Source organism: Lonchura striata, chromosome 6 (genome assembly GCF_050655825.1).
Source record: "Lonchura striata isolate lonStrDom1 chromosome 6, ASM5065582v1, whole genome shotgun sequence".
Lineage (NCBI taxonomy): Eukaryota > Metazoa > Chordata > Aves > Passeriformes > Estrildidae > Lonchura > Lonchura striata.
In genome coordinates this window covers 41,056,652-41,079,237 of record NC_140708.1, presented here as the reverse complement: position 1 = coordinate 41,079,237, position 22,586 = coordinate 41,056,652, and the positions used below count along the sequence as shown (strand labels likewise).

Here is a 22,586-nt window from a genome sequence, read left to right as displayed (position 1 = left end):
ATGGAAAAAGAGAGGCACGGCCAGCAGGACAGAGGCATATCAAGGCGAGGATACAATGAGGGAGAAGGGCTGGGCAGCAGGTGCAGACAGGTACAGGCAAAAGGACAGTAAGGGGGACAAAGAAATACAGGCATAGTGCAAGACAAAGAAGGAAAAATAAAGATGCAGGCAGGAAGTGAAAGAGAGAGAGACAAAAAGTATGACAGAGCAGGGAAAGGGATTGAGTAATATTTATGAAATAAATATTGAATATTTATTTAATAAAAGAAAAACAAGAGTGAGTGAAGCAGTGAAAGGGAACGGGATAGGGAGCACACAGGACAAGAAAGGAACACAAAAGACACATTGGACATAGAGAAGAAAAGGGGTAGAAAGTTGGATATAAGGCCGAAAGAAAAACAGGAACAAACCCCAGGACTAAGAATTGGAGAGAGTGGCTAATGAAGGTGTCAAAAAACCACCAGCTTGAACAGAACAGATTACTGTCATGGCTTGGCCTGGGACTCTAATTAACATCTGTCTCTTGGCAGGGCCATAAACTCCCCAGTAAAACATGAGGGGAAAGCTGAATGGTTGACGTGCTCCAGCTTTGGTGCTGCTCAGTGAACACCCTGATCTCTGGGCCTTTTCTCAAGGAAATTTCACCTTTATCCATTCTCTTCCCCTCCCAGTATCTCTGTGTGATCAGAATGAACATGATGAGAGGGTTCTCTGTTGCAGGGTCTTTGGAAATCCTGCAGTGACTTGGAGACTGAGCAAGAGGAATATAAGAAAACCCGGAACCTTTACCTCCAACTAACATCAAACACCTTGCTCTGGAGAAGAAAGAACAGCTTGTTTTTACACGTCCAAATTCCTTCAAGTTTTACTATCATCTGTTTCCTGGCATTTTGAGAAGTGTTTACTACAGCACAATGAATAAAATGGTCTCATTTTCAGAAGACACAACTGAACAAGAACAGACAGCAAAACCGCTTTGAGACAATTTGGGCACATGGTTCCCTTCTTGAAATCTGAGCTTTCTTTCATATCATGCCTGAAATTCTGAGTTCCTTATGGGTGCCCCAGTCCTTCCCTCTCAGTGCTGCTCTAAAATGATGAAAATTATACTATTTTTGTCAAAAAGAATTGTGTTCCTCATAGAAGGCAAATTTTTTTATTCCAGGTGTGTCAGGGTGGGGGGAACCCATAAAGGATTTGGTCTTCCATTACTGAGTGTAATTTAGACTAATCATTAAAAATATAACACCATGTGAAAAGACATTACTAATATACTGTGGGAAAAACCAGAATCATCTTGCAGTCATAAAAATTAGAACAACCTATGTTACATATTACTGTTGCTCGTCATTTTTTCTGGGTGTGGCACAACTGGCTTCATACTTTTTCTTCAGGGCTTTCAAATATACACGCAAACTGTCAGGGTCCAGTCGAGAATTTCTGGCAGTCTGAACCAATCTCATTGCTAACTGGTATGCAGCTCTCTGTTTCATCATCTCAGGAGTGCTCTTCTGCCTGTGCTGTTCTTAAAAATATACATACATTAAAATATGAAATAAATTATGTTCTATTATAAAAATACTAGTATTAGCTATTTTCCAGCCTGTTTCTGATCTCACAATTCTTGGTTTGCATACAAACATTACACCCAATCCTCCTTTACCCTAAGGGCCATTTTGTGTTGTCAGCTAACAGTGACCTTCAGTATGATCTTTAAGAAATGGTTCCAGAAATATAAAATTTAATGAAATCTGTTTTCATTAAAACTTAGGCAGCACTTATCCTGTAACCCTTCAGAAACTGAAAATACATTTGAGTTGTATAAAAACTGTGAGATACAGCATTACAATTTTCTACTACATACCAAAATTTGTTTTGCAATGTGACTTGTGATTTCCTTTGCATCCAAAATTATGGATGATGGTAGGGAGGACACTTCTGCAGCTTTTAGTCCTAAACATATAAAACACAAATCAGGATTTTTAAAATGTAATTTTTACCCCTACCTTCCATTTTATGTCTTCCAGAATTAACTTACCTTATTTTTTTTAAGGGGTAAAGATTTAATTTTAATTAAAATAATTCTTGTGTATTCTCTCTTTGTGGTTTTTTTTTGGTTTTTTGTTTGTTCGTTTGCTTGCTTGTTTGTGGGGGGTTTTTGGTTTTGGGGTTTATTGTTTATTTTGTTTTGGATTTTTTTGGCTAATAAATAATAAGGTTTGGAGAGATACAAAATAACACGTCTACTTTTTTAAATGTTATCTCTGAAACAGACCTCAACATCAAGCTACTGCCAATAATACCATAAATGGGTAGAATGAGACATATTGGGGGTTAAAAGGGAAAAAAACAGCACCATGGTGTTAACAGCTTTCTCGTTTCAGGTTTTTTAATTTGGCAGAAAATACAGAGGTTTTCCTAACTACACTCTCAATTATACCCAGACATCCAGTGGACAGGGATGCCATTTTTCAACTTCTTTGTTGCCAACAGGCAAACTTCCAGATACTGGTGGTAAGAAAGGAATGTAAACATTTTTTCCTGCCCTAACATGATTTTTTAACTTTTTCCTTTGTCCATAACCATGGAAAGTCTGTGGTTCATTGGGTGGTTTAATACTACTGGTTTAAAAATGAAAAAGGGTCATGAAGAGCCCTTGCACCCTTTCTTAGAATCTGACTTTGCTCAAGTAAGGTAAAGACAAGACATGAACACTGAGTTTCTAAAGGTCTCCTGTTCTCAGAAATTACTCTCTAAACATACAATTCTTTGGAGTTAGTGGTGGTGTAGCATCTAAAATTAAGCTTGTGGTGCCAAAGTTAAACAAATCTGAAATTCTGATCAAGGTAAGTTTTAAGTCCTGTTACTTGAGGCTTAGCTGGAATAATTACTAGTCTTCAGTTACCAATAGCTTGCAAAAGTCATGTGTAGCTAATTTCCTCTTTATTAAATGTTACCTAAATCTAGCAATCAACATACAAATCTAGTATTTGGAAACATATGGATTTCTAGAAATCTTTGTCATTCAATCTTTTCTTTATTGACCCATAGTGTACAATCTACACTATAATTTACTGCAAAGTCAAAAGAGAAGTAAATACACTTTTCAGAAAACACTGATGCTTTTGTAGACCCTCTCAAAAGTGTCTTCCTAATATACTGTAAAATTCCTCTCATTTTTAATAGAAACTAGATTCCTTTTTGTTAATAGGAAAGGGCTCACCTGCTCTTAACCAGTTATATCACTGCTTATGGCAGACACATCTTTAAGTCACTACAGAACATTAATTCACTTCCATAAGTGCACATAAAATGAACTCAAGTAGCATATGCTCAGAATGACTCAACTCATTCAAGCAGATATGAATCAAGGAGATACTGGCATCAGTAAGACATCACTGAGATTTTTTTTCACTACAAAATATCATGTAAGTTCTTCATACTACCCAAAACTACTATCTCACTACGTGGTTACCTAAAACACACAATTATTTGGAACAAATTATAGATCTGGAGATCTCTGTATCTCTCTCTTTGAGAAAGACACAAACTCAAGAGAAACTTGTCACCAGAAAAAATACTATTAAATGCCTAATAACTGAAATAGTATCTTGTCTAACTTTTGCCAACTGTAAGCCACAGTGAAATCCATTACCGTAGTTCTTTTCCTCTGTGTATCCTTTAGAAAGTGTGTAAGTGTAAGCAATTTTCTCCTTATTTCCAGCACTGCTTCTCACATGTTGCACTTGAAAATGGTAGTTTTCCACGTTGGGATATAAAGCGTCTATATGACATAGTTCCAGGAAATGTGTAGCAAACAGTGTAAATGCCTAAATAGGGAAACAAGAAATAAAATTTATTTTGGCAATGATCCAGAAACAAATTACAATAAATAAGAAAAATTAAATAATCTCACAGATGTTCACATTTTCCTCCAAAACACTGAAAAGCTGTCTTTACACTACAAAAGAAAATGAAAATCCTTAAGGGATACGTTCTATCATTGGCAAGTACATCTTTTCCAACTGAGGATTCTTCTGCTCATTTCTCAATAGAAGAAAAACAATGTCAGAAACAAAGAGAATCCATAATGCTTACAAAATCTGACTGGTGTGGAGTGGAATGACTGTCAAATGGTTGCTTAATTCTCTCAAGGAATTCTTTGTCAAAAGTACAAGTGACATAAAGTATCTGAGCTTTTCAAACCAAAAAACCCTCAAAAGTACTCTGAATAAACTCTGAGGAGAAACAATCATCTGCACACTCAACAGGTTCCTAACAGCCACCTGAGGTTGATCACATAACTAGTAACAGAGGTGAAACTTGCAATCCATCTAAAATTATCTTCCACTTTTCTAAACAAGTTTCTAACCTCGGTGACCAATTCACAAGTTGTGTGGAACTACCACCGTACTTTGAAAGGTAACCACCAGGTAAAGAGGTTCACTTTTAACATTCAAGCATAGAGCAAAACTAAAACTAAGTAAGTAAAACTAAACAGACTGGGTTATTCTCTTTCTAGACAGAGTTACAAGCTTGCAAGGAAGTTGGAAAGATATGGTGACCAATGTTCTGGTTTTACATGGATTAGAGTTAGGTTTTCTTCATAGTAGCTTGTGTTGGGCTGCTTTGGATTTGTGAACAAGACAGTACTGATAACTCACCCATGTTTTAGCCACTGCAGAGCAGCATTTGCACAGCACCTAGGACCGTTCTGCTCCTCACCCTGTCCCACCAGCAAGCAGGCTGAGGATGTTCAAGGAGCTGTGAGGGGACACAGCCAGGATGGCTGACCCAAAGTCACCCCAAGGATATCTCACACCACAATACTACACCACCACAATAAGAACTGTGAAGAAGGAGGAGGAAGGAGGGACATTTGGCATTCTGGTAACAGTCACTGTGAGGAAACGGCATTGCAGGAAATGACTGAACAACTTCCTGCCGATAGGAAGCAGTGAATGAATTCCTTATTTTGCTTCTGCATATGGCTTTCCTTACTTACTAAACCGTTTTTATCTCAGCCCACAAGTTCCCAGGTTTGGGCTCTTGCTTGGGAGCAAGCAAGCAGCTGGATGGTGTATAGCAGCTTACTGGGGTTAAATCACAACAACCAGTGAACAGAACTGCAGCTTTTGTCAGCATGTTTCCTCTACCACTGCAATTCTTACTATTCACCAGTTATGCAAAATACCGTATTTAGTCAAGAAATCTTTGCAGAATTTATGTTAAATTATGAGAAAATACTGTATAGACTTTCAGGACGACAAAACAATTCTAAGGTTTAAATTCCTTTAAAACAGAATTACCTTTAAGTTCAACAGATATTCACAGGCAGCATAACAAATTCCAATACCTTCTTCGGCACTGGTACCTCTGCCAAGTTCATCAATAATAATGAGTGATTTATCATTAGCATTCTGTATGATGTACGTTATCTAGAAAAATATTCAAAGTGTTATCACTCTGTAGTAGATAAGGACAGGTGAACGGAAGATTTCGGGACGTGACGGAAAGAAAGACCCTTCCCCCCTCACCCTGCAGCATGTTATCTACTACCCCCAGAACATGAAACCACACCTAGCCCAGTAGTTTTCCACTCCTTACTAACTCTAGAGACCCTATCAACACCCCCCTGACGTAGCAAAGTCCCCTGAGACTATTTAAACCCATAAGATAAGATAATAAAGGCCTTTCGACCGTCCACCACATTGGTGTTAGCGTGTGTTGTTGGCCCGAGTAGCCCGGGCGAGGCCAGGCTGCCGTGCTGTTCCTTGCAACCAGGTCGCCTTGCCTTCCCCTGAAGGATAAATGTGGATTTTTAAAAAGGAATTTTTTATGTTATTCAGATGGAACATAATGCAGAAATTTCAAAAAAATCTCTTGAGATAGAGAAATTTTACCTTTTCAAAGCTTTCAAAGAGCTGTCAATTCTAATCAAGCAAAGACTCACACTACAGCATTCTTTCTCTTTTCTACTAAACATATCACTTATCCTCAAAATGGAATCGGTTTGTGAGAGGAAACTGAGAGAGCTATGAGAGAATGACAATTTAACATCTAAGCTGACCCAAAAATGTTGAAAGTACTACCCAACAAAGCACTGATTATTACTCGCACTGGAATGTCTTGCTATTTAAGAGATGCCTAGTTTTCTGCGGTTTATCATAACAGAGAGGAAGGCTGAATTTTTGACTGTTTTTCAAAGTACATTCTTTCAGTGGAAATAGGCTAGTACAATTCCTATTAGCTTAACAGTAAAAATGGGCCTTGGACCTCGATAGCTGTATTTCATACCTCTTTCATTTCCTTCATGAATGTTGATGCATTTGTTTCAATATCATCATCCATTCCTATTCTGGTAAAAATCTGCTCTGCGATTCGAAAAGAACAATACTCTGCTGGGACATAAGAACCTACAAAGCAAGTAAAATACAAGTTTCTCTCATCACTGTAATATTTGCCTGAATACGTCACTGGGAAAAAGAATTACGTTTACACTTGGTTTTTGTGCACAGCAGAGAAAGCATCTTACTTGATAAAGTTTTGTAAGATTACATTCTACCATTAATTTATAAGAAAAAAGTTATTATATAGATAGGATAATTGAAGAAGCTTATCAGTGAAACTTGTAAGATATCATATCCCTGAAGCTGTTTGTCAGTCTAAAGGATTCAGAGAAAATAATGTTACATTTCTGTGGCTACTGGTTTACCAATACCAAGAAATGTTAGTTTCCCAAAATCAAGATGATGTTGCCTTTATCAGACTTCAAAGCATAGTAGTTTCACCAAACATGAAAAAACAGGAACCTGTTGCCAAAAATTTCACAGTCTGGTTTATTCATATTAAACATATGGTTTTGAGAGCAATTCCTCAAGAACTTGCAGTTACTGGGGACTGAACCCACAAATGCATGATGGATAGATTTTATTCTCCACTGCTAAGTAGCTTCTTTCTATAGATGTTAGGTCTTTGACCTGTGCTACCAGACTTACTTTTAAGAAAAAAAGTAATGAGAAATTCCTGAATATAGGAATGAATCTCAGACTTTATAAATAGCTGGTTTCCTTTTGTAACTTTAGTAACAGAACCTTGCAATATTTGTTACTACTTTTATTTGGAATAGTTGATTATTTATCTATTAATTGCACTTGTCTGGAAACATGTTTCTCTATGTAAATTAAGTATGCTCAAGGTCATGTGCTGCTTTTGGACGACTAACACACGTGTCTGATCAGCATATTTGAAGGACACTCACTACCAGTCTAGCAAAAGGTGCTAGATTGGATTATGGGGCTCCAAAGAATTAGGGCATGCAACTGTGCTTCTCTGAACATAGACTGGGGAGGCTTCAAGAGATGCAGATGGGGCCCCATACATTTCCAGTGGCAGATGAAAAACCTTACAGTTGCCTCTGTAAGCAATACAAGAGCTGTTAGAAGAAAATGGACTACAAATCACCTGTTAATATTTTATTTAGATATAATGTTTTTCTGGAACTAAATCATTCAACTTTATAAGTACTTCTAACCAGAAAAAAAATGTGCTTCAGAAGATGACAAATACTGTACACCCTTGCTCACCAATCTGTGCCATAATTTGACAGAGAGCAATCTGTTTCAAGTATGTTGATTTTCCACTCATATTTGGTCCTGTAATAATGACAAAATTGTTGCCCTCTGTCAGGTACGTGTTGTTAGACACAGGCTTTTCCACAGCTATCTTTTCAAGAATGGGATGCCATCCCTGCTTGATTGCTAAAGTATCGGTAAATTCTGGACGAACTAAATAAAAAAAAGAGATGTAAAAAATTGAGGAGTTAGTGTGGGAACCTTTCCATTACTAAGCTAGTACATTTTGAAATAAAGTTAATTCTTCCAGAGCAGAGCTCTTGGGAAGAATTACCAGCCACTTTCAGGTACAGATTCTTATTACCATGCAAGCCTTCATGATTTATGACTACAAAAAGAAACCCAGAACTAAAACTTTATTTCTAAATTAACGTTCTGTGGTTTTGTTCCCTAGCAAATAGGGTTGCACTCCAGTAACAAAAATGTAAAGAGCTGAAGTATTTTTATAAAGTACAAGGGTTGTGGACTCCTGTTACTTCTTCATACGTACCCTGTATTTGCATGGTAAACAGGAAAGTGTCATTCCTTCTATTTTTGTTATATGTTACCATACTGATTATTTGGAAATGTACCATGCCTACAGAGATCCATTTAATCCGGGAACTATCTCTATGGATTTCTTTCAGAATACAGTTCTTTTCTGAACCAATTACACATGGCTCCTCTTTATCCACCAGCATTAATGGAATAGAAAAAACCATAAACAGAGAATGTCTATACACTTCATGCTTTTGAGCAGAATATACTTAAACTGTCTATTTTGAGAAGAGTGACTGGAAAGGCTTATGGCAGCTAACTAGCAAAATTTCATTTTGATGAATGGAAGCAGAAAGAATATCAGCATAAAACTGGCAAAGACAGAGCAGAGACACCCACCTAAAGACTACTGAGACAGAAAAAGGAATGGAACCATACAAAACAGGTTGATTATTCTCCATCAGAAGGGTCTTTATCTAACCCATAACAGAATTAAAGAAGAAACCTACCATAATCGGAAAGAGTGCAGGCATGGGCAAATGAAAGCAGCATATCCAGCATAGACACAATGTCAGACAACTTGTATAAGCAATGAATGTGCTCATAGATCTCCTTCAGTAGTTTACACACTATTCTGAAATAAGAAATTGATTTAGCTGTTGCACAGCACATTCTGTCACTTTATACAACTTACAGAAATAAAGGAATTATAATGTCCATGCTGCATACCTTAGGATAAAAGGTCACTCATAAAACACAATCATGTATACCAGATGGGAGCATATGTATAAATTTCTTGGAAGTAAATTAAGATCTTGTACCTTCCTCTCAGCTAACATTCTGCTGATCAGACACAAGACACATACCTCAAATACCAACAGCTCGTATGAAAGCTTCATACAGAGAATGAACTAAAAACATATCTATGGAATCAAGTATGTTTTATTAACAGGAAATGTGACTCTAATTACTTTAGATCTTCATGTTAAAAAATCCCTACATGATTGCTAGAAAGAATTTCCATTCAACTGACAGGTAACATTATACTTACTAAGTTGTGAATCAGAGAGGAGAGCAACATGACATGCAGCAAGGACAAGATACAGAAATAGACAGTTCTGCTCTAAATATAAGGAACTGACTAAAAGTACCAATTCTGCATTACAAACGCAAAACAAATGCATTAATTGTGCCATTTTGTGCAGACAATTCACCAATAAAAAAATTTATATGATGACCACATCTATTAATAAATGCCAATATATTTGCGAACATATTTAATACAATGCACAATTTATGGTTTTTTTAGTCTCAAGAGGCACACTTGAACAGCATTGCTTTAGACTGTTTCTGTAAGTAGCTATAATTTAACAGAGAGCTTTAAAAACCCACATACAGATAATTGGAGAAAACAAACATACTTAGCAAATATTAAATAGTTTTAACAGGTCTTACAAGTAAGTCATGTGATATATTTCTCTCAGGGACTCCCGACATCTTTCATTCATTTTTATTAAATCTGCTGAAGTGAAGCTATATGTGTTTTTCATTTTTGTGATCTATGGGGAATTGAAACCAATGATAAGAGCTTGCCTTATTATCAGGAGGAAAAACAGCTCCTAAAAACTGAATTTAGAACCATATGGGGAAACAAAAGAGAAAAACCAGCCCAGTTTCATTTTTACTACATTATTTTTTATAAAAATTCAATTTAAGGTAACAATTAGCAAGATACACAACTTTATTCTTGCACAAAACATAATTGCATGTACTTGCACAATTTTGATTATATAACTGAATATGGGGTAGTTATAAAAAATCCCAATTAAAACTTCATTTACTTCTAAATATCCTCAGTGTAATTATTTTTATTGTTATTTACTGTATAATTTGTACTTTATTAATATATTATATACAGTAAATAAAATATACAAATATATTATGCTAAAACATATTTTGCACAAATACCTTTGTAAATTCTGAAGGAAGCTGGCCATTAGGTAAAGTTGAACAATCAGCATTCATCTGGATAAAAAATCCACGAGCAGAGCTGAAACCTGTTTTCATTGGCAGGCTGTACTTTTCAGCAAGTTGCGTTATCATACCTACATACCACATACAAAGATTTAGCCCAAATGACATACATTCAGGTACACCCTTCTCCTCCCCGTCCCCCTCCCCCCACCTTGTGCCGGTACAGAGATGGAAAGAGTTAATGGAAGGTTTCAGAAATACAAAACTAGTACCATCTGTATTTTTCACTATGTATGAATGTAGGATGAGAATAAAACAGGAACTTCATAACACATGAAAGGTGCTAACGTTTCTGATGCTTTTTTAGGTTTCCAACTATAGACTAAACTAAGATGGTCCTTTCTAGTAATGAGTACTTTATACTAAAAAAAAAAAAGGAAATCAGTTTCAAATGAAACTTTTTTCTTCTATTTTGACATAATAATAAACAGGAAAGTTACTAAAACACAGTAATGCACATCATGCCAAAACACCTTTTGTTCATATTTTCCAATTCTTAATACCTTAGCTAAAAGGTAGTCCACAGATAGATCAAGACTGCTCAAAATATAAAGAACAAAGAACTCAGATATTTTAAAGGAAGAAGCTAAACCAAAGATTTACATGTTTTATGCAGAATATTTTAGGCGGAGTAATTCTGTTCCAGTATTTCAACTTTTTTGCGCTTTAATAGAACAAGGACTAACAGAGCTTTGAATATAGGAATCACCATATAATTATTCCATTTTATTTAAATAAAACTGAGGTTTTGTCCAGAAATGGATAATCTCAGTTGCTTATCAGTGACAACTAATTCATACCAATACTAAATACTTTTTACATATGAGAAGGTTCTAACACACATAATTACATGGCTTCTGTATGTCACATGCAATCTACTTTAAACTCCAAATACATACAAATTGTAATTTAGAAATACCTGCTATGTCATCAACAATTTCTGTGTATGTTCTACGAGCTACGTCAAGGAATTCATTGATACTAGGCTTAATAGCGTAGCACTTCTGGGTCCTCATACTCAGACATCCTTTTGTGTATCTTGTATCATCATTAATTACACTTGTAATCTTTTCAAGTATAATTCCAAATCTGCAATATCAGTTGTATCGCTAATTAGATACATAATACTTCACGATTTTTACTTGCAGCAATATCCCCAAATTACAAGTAGCAGTATTACAAGTAAGTGAAGCCACTTTTAAACTTTCTCCTGTTAAAACAAAACATTACATTAATTTCTATTTTCACCTCAGAATGAATTGTGACTATACTGAAGCCTGAATAAAAATCCTATTCACATCTTTGGGACATATAAATTATTTTTCAAATATACATTTTTTTCAAATATACAATACTTGATTTTTGCGTTATTACGGAGGCTCTAGGAAACCACTACTCTTGTCTTTTCAGAATTATTTCTAGAGGGAGTTAATTTTAGCAGCAACTCCACTATCACAGTGGAGTTTTTGCTCCACTCTCTTGCTTAACCCTGTATTCATTAGCTGAAAATTAAGATTTTCTGACACTGAAAATTAGCTTTAAGCAAAGAAATTGAGGTATACTAATAATTATAAACAAAGATGCCACGTCTTTTATCTTACAGGCACTTTTGAGATGAAAGTTTCTAACACAGTAGCTAAGTATTATGAGAAATACCTTGTATCTTCAAGAGAATTGTAGTAAGCCTTTAGCAGCTGTGTGTTACAGCTTCTTAAAGCAGCCTGTTGAAGATTAAAATATGGACATGACAGTTACTTCTTTCTGCAGCTTTTTTAAAGGACTAAAAGTTTTCAGATTGAGTGAGGCTAATCAGCATTTTTGTAAATAGTCTGTGGAATCTGAGCAGGAGTTTCAGTTAAATGTTTGTTATATAATGCAATATTCAGGTAATGGTAGGAATCCTGCTTTTTACAGCACAGACACAAATGCGTATTTCTGGCTGGCGTTAGGAATCAACATAGTATGTTGACAGTATTGTGTTCTGTAATGATATAATTTTTTTACTTAATTGATCTCTTCTGACTTGAGATACTCTATGAAATTTAATAAACTGCACTTCATAAGAATAAGGACAAAATGGTTTCTACTTTATTAAAAAAAAAAAGAACAAAGACTGCTTACTTTCAGAGGCTCTACAAGTTCTAAGGTATGCTTCAGGTAGATTAAATTAGTTATTTTGGATTCAGCAGTTTTAACCTGTTGAAAAATTTTCCAAATGTTGGAGGTGTTTGTACAACTGTCTAAAAAGTACTTAAGAACTAGTAGAATTCATGTTCTTAACAGCAACAGGCTTATACATTTAATGAAAACTCCGTAATCTCACTTTGACAATTTTGTATCTGCACAAAAAATATTTACCTAACTTTTACACTGCCTGCTGTGATAGTTTGTCCATCAGTTAAGATTTTCCTATGTTAGAACTGATAATGACTGACTATAAGAACACCCTGCTAAGCCAAGCTGTGAAAAGTTTTCATCTTCTATGTATACTTAACTCTATACAAGCGCTACACAATTTGTACACATTTTCAAAGCAAATACATTATGTATTATAATGAAGCTCACACCCTTTTCTATTAATGCTGTTAAACACAACATAACACAATTTGGTTGATTTTGCTTTCGTTAATATACGTACATCTTAGACATCTGCTCATATGATAATAAAAAAATCCAGTAAATATTTCAAAATTTTTCTCACAATAATAACTGTTCTTCAAAATCTTTCACTCAGAGAAACCCTCGACCTTGTTTTGTATGCCCCATTAACACTCATGATAAAGAATTTTGCTGCTGACATTAGGGCATAACATATGCAGTACACATGCACTGTGCTCTTAAGACATGACAGTCTCTAGGACTATAAGTCACTAAAACAATTTTTCCATTTATGCTGATGTGAAGAAAATTCCTCTCATCTGAGTACTGTTAAATAAAATGTACACTTATGAAGAATAAAGGTGGGGAGTGATGAAAGAGCAAATTCTTTTGGAAGTACATTTGCATAAATTAGGATGAATTATAGACATCACATTTATATATTACATGTTATGGGCAGATAATTGATTTTTCCAAGGTGTATTTTGAAACATACTGTATCCTTCTTTGGAATCTGTACCAAAACTGAAAGTAGCTGTTCTGTATCCAGGAATTTTGAGATAACTGTAAAACAAAAGCATACACATCAGAAATTAAACTGAAATTATAAATTATGTATTTTCTCTAAAAGCACACAATTAATTAGCTAGCCTAATGCCAACATTTTTCTTACATTCTATTGTCACAAACTATTTACAGGGTAAAAACTAGCTTAAAAATAGCTAATAACTGAATTATTTTGTCATAACCATACTTACGACTTACTCTACCTAAACTTGCAGTGATTATTGTATAGGTAGACATCTGTCAATTCAGAAATACTTTTTTTCATAGATTGAATTGTGTTTCTCTTGTGACACAGATGAAGATCATATGATCCAGTTTCAGGTGGACTAATTCTAGTATTGTATTTTACCTTTCTCTGGATCGTATGTTTTATGAAGCAACAGGAAAAAAATATTTATACACAAATATTACTTAAGGCAATGTGTTTGCTTTTTCATGTACACATTATATACTTGTATACATAAAACATAATGCATAATCAGCCATAGAGGTAAAGAGACAGCCTCACAGACTTCTATACACTGTTTCAGAGAAATTCAACTTTTCTAAGCAAAGTACCTGAGAAAAGTATCACTATGATAACATAGATTACTTCAAAAAATAAAGTGCTTACTATGTCACATAACAAACCATTAAAAATACTTTTCAAACATACTGAGTTACACTACATACTTTCCTATATTAGAAAAAAAGTGTTTAAAAAGAAATATAATATGAAGTGTTACAAAATAAACCACTACCTGCTTGAAGACCAAAAAAGAGTTCCTCATCCTGGAGTAATTCCTGAACACAGTCCAGTCTTGTGTTAATTGTTTCAGCATCAACTAGAGGTTCCAGTATATTGGATCTAAGTCTTCGACTTCCACCGGGAGTTTTAGTGTAATTTAGAACACCAAGAAGTGTGTGACCATTCCTTTAAAAATAAAATAGATGTGAAGAATACGTACACCAAAAAAAAGAGATGGCAAGTGCCAGGAGACATTTATAGGCAAGAGTATTCTACAAATCTGAGGCATGCATTGGCATGCTTAGCATCTCCCTGTTTGCCTTATATATTGTATGAACTCCAGTAGTTTAGGAAGCTAGGTAATTCAATGTAATTTAATACAATATTAGCCCTCAATTATATAAGTACAGAAGTACATTTGTACTTAGTATTTTATTTTTTTTTTGTAGTAGTATCTCATTGGTACTGCAGTGGTAAAGTTCACATTTTCCCTCTCAATTAAACTAATTAAAATGAAAAAAACAACCCTACACAAGGAGGCAAATTATCAAATTATAATCAGAGAGCAAATATTAATCAGAATAATTTCCTTGAAATACATTTCTGAAAATAATTTATAATACTTAAAGTCAAAAAGAGAAATAATTTTTGGTTTTATTATTTTGAAGAACATATTTCAGTCAATATTAAGAGCTAAATAACATGCTTAAAATTTCTAAGTATTAGTTTAATCTTTATGGCTTTTACGTACTATATATCCCAGGGTTTCACACTTAAGGGTGACAGCATCTACACAGAATAAGCCATCTCTAATATTTACACCTATTACACAGTCAAATAGTTTTAGAAACCTGAAATCTTCTATGCTATTGGCTGGAAGAAGACCCATGAAATATCAGGGTCATAATAACATATTTATTTAAATCAGAACTTGAATAGGAAGAAACATGATACAAGTACACAAAACAAACACCATGAAGATAGGTAGGTAGGTAGGTAGGTAGGTAGGCAGGCAGGCGGGTAAAGAGGCAGAGTGAGCAGAAACACCCTGAAATACAATGGTATACAAAAAGCAAAGCAATAGTCAAGAGAATTTAAAAAAAAAAAAAAAAAAAAAAAAAGGGGAAATTCAAACCCAGTTGCATTAAGGATGCATTCACTGTACAATGCAACCCATGACAACACTTAAGTGCAACTCTACATTTGGGAGAGTATCCACAGTGCCCATCTTTAGGCAGCTGAGGACTTATTTCCCTGCACAATTAAATGAAGAGAGATGAGTCCCTCCAGAATTAAGACTGGCACGCAAATTTCACTTAGGTATTTCTGGTGCATGCCTGCGCTGTTACCTTTTACCTGCTGATAACTAGTACAAAGATATCTAACCAGGCTTTGAGGGTAAGATCTATGTAATAAAAATAGCTATGTCTGGCTGATTCAAACTTGCAAATGGATCAGCAAAAATTCTGCATCAATAATGCTAAAAAACATCCAGAGAAACTTAAAGCAGTTTGCTGTTGCTCCGTTCCTCTCAAACTGTGAAATTAAGAACAGAAAAGCATTTTTTCAGAAAAATATTGCTCCAAAAGTACCTTCCTATGCAAGGTGGTTACTATTCTGTGGTTCTACTGCATCTCCCCAAGGGGAAAGCTCTTATGAACAGTATTTGGAGAGTGAGGAATCTCCAGGCTCCCCTTTTTATATAAAGGTCATTAAGAGGACATCTAACAGAGGTGGATCTCAGAACTTGACAGGCAGCAAAACACAAGTTCCAAGTATTTCGCTTGCTAACCACAAGTGTAACAGTGTGGAGAAGGTAAGTCTTGAGGTTTCTTCTGCCTACAAGGCAAGTGCCCATGAAGGAAGTGCTTCAAGCACTGATCTCAATGTGGAAAACTACCATGCAATTAAGTACCACATTGCACATTCCCATCATTATAGAAATTATTCTCTTTCCCCCTATTAGAGCTAAAAGAAAACAAAACAACCTTTCAAGGCTGAAGCATGTATCTTGTGTAAAATGACTAAAATGCTGGTGTTTCAATCCAACATAAGAAACTTGCAGAAATATTGCCTCTTTCATTTCACAATCTGTACAATTTTGCATAAATAAATATTTAAAATCTGATTTAAAAATATGTATCAATGTAAAGATGATCATGCATCATCTCTTTCTACAATTCAGTTTAAGATTTCCTGTGCTAAAAATTGTGTACTGAATTGTAACATACTTTTCTGTCAAGGTATTTTTCTAGAAGCTCTGAATTGTATGCAAGTTCTTTCATATAGAAATAAATATAATGCTCAGCTCCTTGACACAAATATCAAGGAAACTTAGAGAAATCCATCTTTATAAAAAGGGAATTTGAAAAAACTATTCTTACCGGGAATCTCTGTTATTAATCACTAGTTCAAGATTTTGTGCTGATGATGAATCTATCATAGCTGTTTTCTCACTCCCCTGGAAACGAACCTTGAGTGATTTAGGAGCATAAACGGCGTTTTGGATAAATTCAACATATTTTAGCAAAGCTGCTGCAGCTGCAAGACAGTAATACCTTGGAAAGAAACAATCTTTTATGAATGTTGAATACTGCTATAGAAATACCACAAAAGTAGTGCACAACAGAAATAATATTTACATTACTGTGGCTTGGCAACTACTGTGATTGATAGCAATGAAAAAGCAGTATATTTCAAATATGCACAAATGCATGTCTAGTGAACATATATTCATGCAAATAAAATATTCATAAACGTTTGAGTCTCTGTACACTTGACAGCCTACACTGTATCAGCCTACACTATATGGTATTGTGAACATACATATTTCAACAGACACATGTGATTTGAAGACCCTGGTCACCAAGTATCAACACTTAAAATTGTTGATACATAGAAAATGCTTGCTGAGGCCAGAAAGAAAGGCAGTCACAGCTCTTGAAAGGTATCTTTAAGGAAATAATGAAAAATATTAACTGGAAAGTTGTGAAAACTCAAAACACCACCCAATTGTAACAGACTTTCTATGTAACAGGCCTTCTATTTACATTTCTACATATATCAGAAACACTGGGGGCCAAAATAAAAAGGTCTCTTAGGAGTTTTCTAACCTTTGCAACATGACACAGATATATGTACTGAGTACATAAAATGATTTTGTTAAAAACTTATCTGGACACAGCATGCTTTTTCTTATTTAAACATACTTTGATTGGACTTCCATGAAAATGGTGCTAAATTCAGATGCACACAATTGTTCTATGTACTCCAAACCCTTTGTTTCATTGAAGTATTTTCTCTGGACAGTTGTAAATGTCACATTCTGTGAAGATGGGGATGAAAGCAAATAATTTTAGAAGTTACATCAGAGAGACTTCTACATTTTTCTAGTGATACATGTTTCCAAGAAATCTATCAACTGATTCTGCAATCTGTCTTCACAGAAGTATTCATTCTAGCTTACTTGCACAAGGAGGTCAATGTAACTGAGGGTGTGCAATACACAAGTGATTTATGTGAGAGAAAGAGGAGAGAGGTCAAGAAGTAGAACAGCACTCATGAAGAAGCCATCATCGCTGCAGCAATGAAGCAATTCAGGCAATAATAGTTTTTTTAAAGGTTCTGAGGCTTCAATATGCGTAAATCACTTACACTAGTTCATTTTATCCCCTTTTACCCTGACAGTGCTTTTTCCTATTCTATGATAAATCAGCCCTATTCATTTATCAGCTTGAGAGAACAAAGGAGAATGCTTGATTTTTAAATTTCTGTATCTTTCCTAGGTTCAGTACTACCTAATACTACAAATTCAAAACTTTCAGGTTTCATCAGCAATATACCCATCTCTATAATTATCAGTATTAGAAGTAGCAGCATGGGAGCTGCATTTAGTTTATCCACTATCATTCTAAATTTAGACCTGAAAATCGTAGAAAATAAAATCTTAAGATTTTAAATATTTAAAAAAAAACCACTTAAAAAAATCTTTTAAATCTTAAATCAACCATCATACAAAAGTGATCAACAAGAACTCTAAAACGTTGAATGAAATTTTAGATCTTACCTTGAAATGCTCTGTTATCAGACTGAATAATTTTGTTGTATTCCCTGCATCACAGGCAGTGTTTGACATTATTATTTCTAGTGGTGTTAAAATCTTGAGTTTAGTAATAACCTAGACAAAAAATTCAAAACAATTAAAAAAATTATATAATCTCAAACATTTTAGAAAATAACAACCAGCAATAACAAAATACAGAACCCTTGTATTTTAGAACCAGCACTAATGCTTAAAAATAAAACAAAGATACCCATTATACAACACTGAACATTATACAACAACTGTAATGTGCACAAATGTTTACAATATACATTGTACAACATTATACAACACCTGTTTTAGTAAACAGATTTGATGGTCGTTTATATCCTGAGTCAGAGTTACTTACTGTCCTAATAGAGCTTTTGTTTCTTTGAATATTTCTTTGAATATGTAAAGATGCTAAAAGCCACGTTATTTTCTAGCACACATAACTGAAAAATAACCCACAAAATAAGATGTTTCACTAATGCCCTTGCTGCATAAACCAGAGATTACTCACCAAATTAATGCAGAATATGCAGTGCTGGCTGTAAATTGAGTGAATTTCATTTCAAAATGAGATGGAGTAATTATGTAACCAACGCCAAAACTATAATTACTATATCACACACAAACACACATACATTTATGCACTTCTGTTCTCACATTTGTTTTGCCTCGTGAAGAATACCTGCAAGTTCTACTACCATGTATTGCCCAATGCTCTTCAAAACGAGGCATCTCAGTTTCACAAACAGTGCGTTTTGCAGAAAGGCTATTTTTCTTTTGAAAAACATTCTTTCCTCTTTAATATCTCAGGCACAGTAAGGAAAATAGCAGTCTTTTCAACACTGCACATTTTCTAGAGTTTGCTACTTCCACTTCTGAGAAATCTCTTCCACAAATTAGAAATTTAATTTTCCATTAGACATAAGCTTTTTTCAAGAAAGTAAGTCACAATAATTAGGTCATAAAATACCTTGGCATAAGTTGTATTGTCTGCAAATTGTGATAATACCATCTCAGGATTTTTTAAATCTATACTGGCCATTCCTACTTCACCTCTGGCAAGGCCTCTTCCTTCTACTACAGCTACAATAACCGATGCAACAGTATGAGCAGAAACTGCAGATGAGGATGTAACTGCAAAACAGTCAGTTACATTGAATACAGATTAATGAAAGATTGATCAACAAGCATGAAAAATGACAGAGCAAGGATAAAAAAATATGCAGACGCAGGAAAGAATCATTATCAGTTCAGTCTTTACGATAAAGACTGAACTGATAATGATTAGTCTGACTGTGAAAGAACTAACTTTAAATCCCATTACTTTTGCATTACCAGAGCATATGTGATACATATAACATGGCACAAGGCATCATTATGCTGTAACACCATTTTGTTCATATGAAGCACTGCAAGATGTACCATCAGCTACAAAGTGTTCTGGAGACCTCGTTTTCTACACCTCTGAACATGCTAACATAAAATACATAAAACTTGCACCAAAAAACTTGATAATTATGTTATATATGATGTCTAATGCATTACAAGCCTAAAAATGAACCCTGATTAGAGATGTGCATGAATTTGGGCTCTTTAATGACCACACTACATGTCCACAAATACAATTTGATTTTGGTCCATTTGAAAAAAGTCTGAATTCTAACTACACTGATAATTCATACATGAATGCAAAGTAAGTAGCAAGAGGATGCAATACCAAAACATCATCTTAGTATGTAAAGTAGTATATTCTTGTTCGTGTATTGCTCCTTGGCAGCATCCTCTGTGGTACAAAACACATTGTGTTTTGAATTTATTTTAGTATCTTAATATATCACATTAAAAATTAAACTCTTTAATAAAATAATAGTCAGAAATATAAGTTGGACTGTTTCCTCTAAGAACTGTTAATCTTACCTGAATATCCCATAAGAGGGGTATGGCTTCTGCAACCAGATCTACCAGAAGAGAGAGGTGTTTTTCCTATACATGTGCTATTCAGGCCTCTCAGAGAAGAACTCGTGAGATTCAATGTGTTAGCATTTTCTACACAAGAACTTTTGTCCCTAAAATATGATTCTGAGGGAACAGAAATAAGTAAATTATGAAAACAGCCACAACAAACTCTTATTCAGAAAGCAATATACAAAAAAACAGCTTGCAAAACTTCATCTTCTATCAGCAGAAATAGAGATATCCAAACAAATGTCATTTTATGAAAGCTCTCCAGAGTATAAAAGGAAATAAATCAGACTGCTTTGAAAACAAGCCTGCATTAATATGATTATTTTTTACAATGAGATTACCTGCAGTGCTAATAAATTAATTGTTGAACAGAAATAATACAGCAGAAGTCACTTTACTAAGTATCATTTCGTATTCTAATGAATTGTAAATTTATGAAAGAATACTTTAAATCAACTTTATCTCACATTTGCCCATCATTTGAAAAATCATTATCTAAAACTGCACATGTGTTTATGTGTTTATGAAAACTTTTATTAATAGCTGAGCATTCCTTTTAAAAAAACAGGACAATAAAAGAAACCAAAGAACCACTCAGGAATGATAACCTTTGAATTTAAGGGGATCAACTCTCAGATATTATAGAGTAACCTGGGATGTATTTCTTAACAGCAGTTTCTTTCACACATGTATTTAAGATCTACCTATGTTTTTTTAAGTCCTGCAAAATATCTTTGTCTCAGAACACTTTAAATTTCCAATAAATTATTTAAGTAATTTACTTGTTTTTAAGTCTCTTCAGAAGACATTTAGTTTAGATAACTGCTAAGATTAAAAAAATTAATGAAAATATAAACAGCAGATCCACTTAAAAAACTCCAGGTATTATAAAACATGCAAACACAAATGTTTCTGTTTCTTCTATTACATTAAAAATTGACACACAGGACAAAATACTTAAATATTGATTTTAGATGATCAGTTAACTTCATGAATCATTATCAAGGCTGGCTGGTAGAAAAGTATCCACTGTACTGGGGTTCTGGGGTTTGTTTGGGTTTTTTGGAGGGTGAGGTGGGAACTTCTTTGTATTTGGGAGTTTTTTAATCTTAAAACAGTGACAAGTGATAAAAATATTAGCTCAGACTCTTTGGTTGGGGACTTTTTTAACAGTGGACACATCAGCATTGTAATGCATACGGATAATTTTTTTAAATAGCATTCACTTAGATTTTGGCATAAGTACAGTCAGAATTCTTGCAGAAGAGACTTCCTGTAGAAGGTACTGAATCTGGTGTAACAGGGGAAAACCAGTAATTTTAAAGACCAGATGAACCAAATGATATACAGGTATTTCTCAAACCCAACATTTAAGTCGTGGCCTATTTGAATTAGCAGTCTGTTTGTTTTTTTTTCTTTTTTAGGATTCCTTGTGAGTCATATATATTACCCAAACGCATTTTACCTAATTTCCAATTTATACACAATGGAGATAAATATGAAATAGAGATTTTTGGAGTTCACTTAACAAAATGAAGTAAGCATTTAAATTTTAGCTTGTAGAATTATGTGTTGAATTTTAAACTTTTACTGGAATGATTTCCATTGTTCCGGCCGGCTAAATGACAAAAGTCGCTATGAAGGTTAGCTGCTGCTGCCCCATCTCAGTAAGGCCCGCTTTTAACAGCTCTTTCGGAACCCGAAGCGAGCAGACAGCAGAAAGAAAAAGGCCCGGGCAGAGACCGTACCTCCCCTTTCGGAAGCCGCCGGCTTCACCGCGCTGTTCCCGGCGGCCCGGCCGGCTGCGAGGCCTTCCCCGCCGGAGCCGCCCGGCCGTGCTCCGCCGCTAGAGGAGCCCCCGGTGCTCTCCGAGCTGTGTGGCGTCTGCAGCAGCCCCAGAGTGTAGCGGGGTGCCTGCTCCGCCCGCCCACCCACGCCCGGCGTGGAAGAGCCGCGGCCCGTGTAGGATTCCGAGGTGGCCGAGGCGAAAGCCCGCCCGCCCGCGCCCGCCATGGTGCGAGCCCTCAGCAGCGCCCGCCGCCCGCAATGGCGGCCCCCGCCCGCCCCGCGCCCTCAGAGACGGGCCCGGCTGCTCAAAGCTGCCGAGCTGCAGCTACAAACGATACAGCAGTACGCAGAGCTGCTGGCCCTGCAGCGGCTTTCATTATAAATACGTAAGGAAAGTGCTTGCTCTGCTCTTTAAAGCAGGAGTACTGCATTTCAACTTAATTTACCCCGCATTAATTCCTCACCATTCAGACGTATTTAGCAGAAGTTTAAGCAATGTTTTCTTCCTGCTCAGGAATTTGGATACAAAAAGATCCCCAAAATAACCACAAAGCTAGTTTACCTCTGTAGTTGTCCTAAACACCTGCTTTTAAGAACGTTTTGGAACACTAACACTACTTTGTATATTGGCATCATGCAACATACACCACTAAAATGTTTCAATTTACATTTTGACTAGGCACAATTTTGTCTCTGGCACTAA

At 35.3% G+C, this 22,586-nt stretch overlaps 1 protein-coding gene across 8 annotated transcripts; it reads right to left on the bottom strand.

Moving 5' to 3' along the window:
- Positions 1-1,140: 1,140 nt before the first annotated feature.
- MSH4 (mutS homolog 4) lies at positions 1,141-22,241 on the bottom strand. Of its 8 annotated transcripts, none has more exons than XM_085583052.1 (20): positions 21,844-22,241; positions 20,048-20,209; positions 19,101-19,264; positions 18,104-18,214; positions 17,247-17,362; positions 16,422-16,595; positions 14,051-14,223; positions 13,240-13,307; positions 12,267-12,341; positions 11,802-11,866; positions 11,065-11,234; positions 10,080-10,216; positions 9,567-9,670; positions 8,621-8,745; positions 7,587-7,787; positions 6,298-6,416; positions 5,310-5,438; positions 3,656-3,830; positions 1,865-1,953; positions 1,141-1,525 (listed from the first exon to the last, which is right to left on the bottom strand). In XM_085583052.1, exons 1-20 carry the CDS (start codon positions 22,106-22,108, stop codon positions 1,493-1,495), a joined length of 2,655 nt encoding a protein of 884 aa, XP_085439178.1. In that variant the 5' UTR covers positions 22,109-22,241; the 3' UTR covers positions 1,141-1,492. The 8 variants fall into 8 exon arrangements, with proteins under 8 accessions (XP_085439178.1, XP_021398126.3, XP_085439179.1 ...); XM_021542451.4 differs by having other exon boundaries at positions 1,141-1,520; XM_085583053.1 differs by lacking the exon at positions 7,587-7,787 and having other exon boundaries at positions 1,141-1,520.
- Between the last annotated feature and the right edge of the window lie 345 nt (positions 22,242-22,586).

Excerpts from the sequence above, each read along its gene's own strand:
- MSH4 (XM_021542451.4), bottom strand. The coding sequence starts at position 22,108 with ATGGCGGGCGCGGGCGGGCGGGCTTTCGCCTCGGCCACCTCGGAATCC. Across the intron at positions 16,596-17,246 it reads TTCATGGAAGTCCAATCAAA|GTATTACTGTCTTGCAGCTG; the intron begins GTATGTTTAAAT and ends TTTCTTTCCAAG. Across the intron at positions 12,342-13,239 it reads AGATTCCAAAGAAGGATACA|GTTAAAACTGCTGAATCCAA; the intron begins GTATGTTTCAAA and ends ATTTTTCAACAG.